Below are 6,062 nucleotides of genomic sequence, written 5' to 3'. Positions count from 1 at the left end.
CAACACAAACACGAGCTAGCCCCTTACTTCGTAAAACTTAAAATATAAATATTTTCTCTATCCATCAAAAATAAATTCATTTTGCATTTAATTTTTAAGCAAGTACTCACTGTCTCAATATTCATGGTCCGTTTTCCTTTTTGAATTATCCCAAGCATAATGGCCTGTTTCTAAACTACTCTAAACACGAATTAAAACATGCCTCTTTTTCTCTCCACATTCAGCTCTCTCTTCTTGCGCCTCCGCTCCCTCCTCCACTGTTTTTGTCTCCTCCCTTATCCCCCACCGTTTCTCGCTGCCTCCTCCGCCGCCCTTGTTCCTCCACCTTCGTGCCGCCTCAGCCTTGCCAGAAATTAGGGTTCTCGCCGCCTCCGTTGTCTCCTCCCTCCCCCACTGTTTCTCGCCTCCGCCGCCCTAGCGCCGCTTTCCCTCTCCCATACTGTTTCTCGCCACCTCCACCCTCGTGTCGCCTCCATCTTTCGCGCTGCCTCCGCCTTCGCCAGAAATTAGGGATTTTTTTTTCCTCCTCTTTCCCTCCACCTTCTAGTTTTTACTTTTTACTTTTTGGGTCTGTCGGGGGAGGGGGCTCTGTGTTTTTCCTTAAATTTTCTAAATATTAGAATGAATTTGGTTGTTGATCCACGAGAGTTTGAGATTTTACTTGAAGGATTTGAGTTACTGCTATATGTTGAGCGCGACAGCTTCAATTCGCCGGACTTGGCTGGGGCGGCGACGGTGTGTAAAGAGTGGAGGGAGACGATGGAGGGAGCCGGGCTCACTGATTTTGAGAGTAACGGCGGCAGCTAAATTTTTTAGTACAATAGGGCTTAATTAACAACACTTTAAGATCAATTAAAACTAACACTAAACATGTGGGCCGCACAATTTTTACCTTAATTTTTACTCTCTTAAATAAGCATGTCCAAAAGAAATAGGCTATGAATTTTGGGACGGAGGGAGTATATTTTACTCTAATTAAAATCATCAATATTACCTCTTATTTACCAATATTATCATTAGTGAACTCGTCACCCAATCAAATTAACTAATTTAAAATTACAATAAAAATTGAATTCTTATTCCACCAACACAACCTACTTAATTATAACTCTCAATATTATTCCTATTTACTAATATTATCATTTTGAACCAACCTCTCAACCAAGTCCAAGATAATCAATTTAAAACTACAGTATATATAAATATATATTAAAAAATATATATTATATCCAAAGAAAGAAAAAAATACACTCATAAACTTTTTAGACTGACCCGATCTATTAATTGAAGAAAAAACGTCTTACCAACTAACTGCACTTCATCATCATTAAAAACTTACAATATAAATGAGAAACTTATTCCATTCACAACACATTCAACCAATTAATTAAAATTCATACCATTATAAAATGAGTGTCTTTCTGTTAAACGAAGGAAGTAATACTTTTATGACGAGCCACATTATCTTGTGACTAAAAATTTAATTTTGAAACATTTTTAATTGTAATCATATATAATTGAAAATATCTTTATTAAAATATCAGAAGTTCAAACATTCAATTGTTGTATTATATATAGTTCAAAATATTTTCATGAAAAATCAATAGTTTAGGTATTAAACAGAAATTTTCCTTATAATAAAGAGAGGTGCATTATATTTCTCCATCAAGCATTTAAACCAAATACACGATTTGCCTTGCAAAACAAAACATGGTTTGAATCACATAAATAGACAAACCAAACCATATTCCATTCCGGTTTCAACCAATTGAGCATAAAAATCTCATCCAAATGCAGATTACTTACAACCTTTATAATTAATGCAGAAACAAGATATGGTAAAGTGTTAGATATGCAAATGCCAAGCCGGAATTCCTAGCCCGAACAAATCCCAAGTTAAATACACTGTCAAAAGGTTCTACAATTCAAGTTAGGCTTATAGCTACAACAATGGCCACAACAAGAAAACAAATCCCACCAATTTTACTAGAAAAAAACAACACAACCTATAAAGATGTCAATCCACCCTTTTTAATTTTTTTAACTTCCAACTTCTCCATCCATATTTCTACTAGACCCTAAAGATAATACTAGAAAGGAGAATTTGTTAGCACGAAACTAGCTGGCTGGCTCGTCCCCTGGCGCGCTTCATTTACAACAACACATATATACAAAAAACTTACATGTGCTTATCGTTGTCTCTCCTCATCCGCGCATCAGGTCAATATCCGTCTGGGAATTTTTAACCTCCGCCCGAGCAACTGGCGGCCAAACACTTGTTCCAGAGTTAGGTGTATAGCTTTGACTAGAAGCAGCAGTTATCGGGGTCAGGGACTTCTCGGCAGATTTCTCTAGCAAATGTTTTTCATCTTCAGCAGCTGACTCGACCTTGCTCTTTGGCTTAGTGCCACCATAAACGAAACTGCATGCAACAACCTGCACAGATGATTATTTTGGGTCCCGGATAAGTTAATTTAGGCTTATTACAGAAAAGAAAACAGTTAGAGATTTGTCGGTGAAAACAATAGACTATACCTGTACAGGGTTTGCTGCTACGAGTCTACCACCTATCGCACCCCCAATGATGTGTCCATCAGGACTGCAAACTGAAATGCTTATTCCACCAGTACGATTGCGAGGACCGCCATTTTCAGCAACCAAGTAAGACCCAGATAAGCAAAGTATCTCGAAACGGCCCTATAAGAAACGACAAGCCAAATTAGCTCCTTGTAGCAGACATCTAGTATGAGCTTGAAAAACAGTAATTTCAGATATTTCAAAAGGAGTTCAGGTCAATATCTATGACTATCGGGCTAGATTCATCGAGTCACTTGTCATAATATATTAGATTATCACAATTTTCTGCAAGAGGAAACATTAGATGGGTAATGTTTGGATACACTGAACTTGTTTAAGTGCATGATCCACGGAGCACGGATATTGAATCCATTGCTTATACAAAATTGGCTCTTGTGAATCATATACAAAATTTGACAAAATTGTCAACGAGAACTTGCACTGCTACATAATCTAGCAGAATGGGTCCACTTAAAAAATCAAATTAGGCAAAACATGTTAGAATGTAGTCCATCGGCAAGACAACCAATCATGCAAAACAATGATTTCTTTCATAGACAGAACAGAAGGAAAAATCTTGGCTCCCATCGAAATCAATTTGGTAAAATGTCATTCAGAGCTACTGTTGTAGTAAATTTTTAACTGATAACTATCAAATGCGATACTTTAAAAGCATTAGCAGGTAAACATTTGGTGTAATATCTGTTATTCATCATCACTAACAACAATCCTACAGTAACACTACAAGTCAAGCAATTTAGATGTGGATATCTCTTTAGGCAAGATTACTAAATGTAATTAATACAGATCAAATGTGCTTCAAACCTCATAAGTAACAGTGCTATTAGAAGTTGTAGGTTGCCGGAGTGTAACTGCAGAAACTGATCCGTTAGCAGACATAATGCATAGAGCTCTTGGCCTCTGTTGTGCAAATGCCAGAATTTTTGCTGCAACATCCTGCTAGGAAGAGCAATAAATACTTCTCTTGCCGCATAATATGGTAAACAACATAAAATATGCTTTTGAACGAGCAGGGTGCAGAAACACGACGGCCCATCTTTTGGAAAAGGTAGGGTACAAATCCGACATGCAAAAAGTATCAAAAAGATTATACACAGTTGCGTGGTCAGGGTGAACAGTGGACCACTATGTATCGAACTGGATAATATCTTAAAACAAAACATTTACCAAACTATTTTAATCAGAATCGGAAGTGTAGTTTGCCCATGGCCAGAACAGAAATGATTACAGGAACTCGAGAGGAAATATACCTCACCAGCGCCGACATGCAAGACATGAGGTGTAAAGGCTAATCCAGCTGAGTTGTTCATCCACTCACCTAATCAAAGAAAAAACACCTTAAGCTCAGCAATATACGATACCAGCTAAAAGAGAGTATAAATACAATTCTAGATATATATTATTGAGTACAACCAACAATTTATATTGATATCGCCTACACATGGAGCTGCGCTCCCCAGCTTTTCTTTCGAGGGGTCAGGGTCGATATGAGGGGGGTAATAAATGCATCATTAACAATATATAGAAACTTTGGAAATGCAAAAATAGTGAAGGAATGAGGCACCATGACCATGAGATCAATACATCTATTAAGGCCACTTTCAGTAGATCACGGAAAAGAATTTATATTGGGGTAGTGAAAGTAACAACAGTACACAAATCATGGATTACAACCTTCAGAAATTTAATAGAACACTTGCAGCAGGTCCAAATCTACATTAAATTGACATACAATACAACAAAAACTTGAATCCACAATATCTTCTTTCTACTCTCTTTCTAACCATATCACAACATTAATCTCTGTATAGATTGCAATGAAATAAGGATCACTCACCACAGGCTATAAGGAGAAAAGAACTACAGTCCATAGAATAAAAAAACAAGTAATCAACTGGAGCAAGAAATTACCAAGGGGAGCAAGCTTCTGCTTCCATCCAGTCCCGGGAGGTCGGCCTCGTCTCGCCTTTTCCCCGGGGCTGACCACCAAAGCGGAAGAAGGCTTAGGTGCAGACATGGGGGATAATCCTAAGCCCATGTTAGCTCCATCAGGAGCATACTTCCTCGGCCTACCCCTCTTCTTCTTCTGCACAGGCTCGCCACCCGGTAATGCAACCGTGATGCTTCTGCCGTGAGAGAAATGCTGTGATGGGTTCTCAACATGGAATGAGGAACTGCTCGCAGCAGCAGCAGCACCACCACCACCCCCACCCCCTGCATTTTGCTGCTGCACATGAACGCTGGTATTTGCAAGATTCTTGAAAGCAGGGGAGGAGTGTATTACACCTGGCTGAGCAGCAGCGGAGCCACCCCCGCCCCCGCCACCGCCATGAACAGTATGGCCAGGCCCTGAACCACCAGATCCACCAATTCCCCCTCTATGAAGGTAGTATGATGCTGACCCTTGTAATGCCATGGCTTCTCTCCCATCCATGAATTTACTAGGTAAAATTCAAACTAAATTATCCCAAATGTAAAGAATTCCGCAGTAAATACAACTCCTAATATGCTAACTCCACAAATCTGAAGCTGACGCAACAAGGGAAATCACACAAAACCCTAACAGCAAAGGAAGAACATACACTAGAACACATAATCACAACACAAACCTAAAAAAGGCCGGCCTTTAGCATGGGTTTTCCATGAATCACGGAAACGAAGTAACCAAACCAACAAAAATTACAGTCTCAACCTACAAAATTGCCACAATAGAAAGAAAAGGGAACTGAAAAGACTGAATTTTGACACAAATGGACTGCCAAGCACACACATCAAAGCTCATTCTGAAAAATGTGGAGGAGATTCCATATCCAGCAGCTCCTCAAAGACTCAGCTCAGAAATTCCCCACCGCACTCACCAACATAAAAGAAGAGGAGACAATAAATGAAACCCTAGATTTAGAATGTGCAAGAGAGAGAGAGAGAGAGAGAGAAGGAGAGAGAGGGGCAGAGAAGTTTTGGGAAAGAGGAGGGAGGGTAAAGACAAAAGTGAGCATGAATAGAAAATTTAGAGCTTTTGAATTAAAGGGACTATGACTCTCACCCTTTTTTCCTTGTCTATAATTCAAGAAAAGGATATATAGAAAAAAAGAAAAAGAAAATCATTGGGGTTTGAAGGGGGTTGAGACTCAGGAAACCATTGGAGTACAGTTGGGTGCACCTAAGTACCAAGATGTCCTTATCAGAACAAACACAAGTTGCAACTGTACCACTTAATTACCATCTTCTTTTCTCCTCAGAAAGTATATTCAATTATTTCTTTTTTCTTATTCATCAGTCTTTGACCAGATTCCTTGCATCAAAGCTCTTTCTGCTACGAAATCAGCCTATGGTCCATAGTTCAGGCTCTTTTGTACGGTGGATTTGGGGAGGACAATATTTAATTCCCCATCAACAATTTTAGACTACCCTTGCTAAATTTATCATTCTAATTATATTTTACTACTATTATTTTTATGTTATAC

General features: G+C 38.8%; 1 protein-coding gene across 3 annotated transcripts; it reads right to left on the bottom strand.

The window, feature by feature from the left end:
• Positions 1–1,836: 1,836 nt before the first annotated feature.
• LOC131015816 (AT-hook motif nuclear-localized protein 9-like) lies at positions 1,837–5,776 on the bottom strand. 3 transcript variants are annotated; one of them, XM_057944237.1, is made up of 6 exons: positions 5,208–5,776; positions 4,510–5,039; positions 3,849–3,916; positions 3,403–3,534; positions 2,536–2,697; positions 1,837–2,436 (listed from the first exon to the last, which is right to left on the bottom strand). In XM_057944237.1, the coding sequence occupies exons 2-6, from the start codon at positions 5,030–5,032 to the stop codon at positions 2,206–2,208; spliced, it is 1,116 nt and encodes a 371-aa protein (XP_057800220.1). In that variant the 5' UTR covers positions 5,033–5,039; positions 5,208–5,776; the 3' UTR covers positions 1,837–2,205. The 3 variants fall into 3 exon arrangements, with proteins under 3 accessions (XP_057800220.1, XP_057800221.1, XP_057800219.1); XM_057944238.1 differs by having other exon boundaries at positions 5,369–5,723; XM_057944236.1 differs by having other exon boundaries at positions 4,510–5,776.
• Between the last annotated feature and the right edge of the window lie 286 nt (positions 5,777–6,062).

The sequence above is a fragment of the Salvia miltiorrhiza genome, chromosome 3 (assembly GCF_028751815.1).
Source record: "Salvia miltiorrhiza cultivar Shanhuang (shh) chromosome 3, IMPLAD_Smil_shh, whole genome shotgun sequence".
Lineage (NCBI taxonomy): Eukaryota > Viridiplantae > Streptophyta > Magnoliopsida > Lamiales > Lamiaceae > Salvia > Salvia miltiorrhiza.
This window is presented reverse-complemented; position numbering and strand designations above follow the sequence as displayed.

Excerpts from the sequence above, each read along its gene's own strand:
- LOC131015816 (XM_057944236.1), bottom strand. The coding sequence starts at position 5,032 with ATGGATGGGAGAGAAGCCATGGCATTACAAGGGTCAGCATCATACTAC. Across the intron at positions 2,698-3,402 it reads ATAGCACTGTTACTTATGAG|GGCCGTTTCGAGATACTTTG; the intron begins GTTTGAAGCACA and ends CGTTTCTTATAG. Across the intron at positions 2,437-2,535 it reads TAGCAGCAAACCCTGTACAG|GTTGTTGCATGCAGTTTCGT; the intron begins GTATAGTCTATT and ends TCATCTGTGCAG.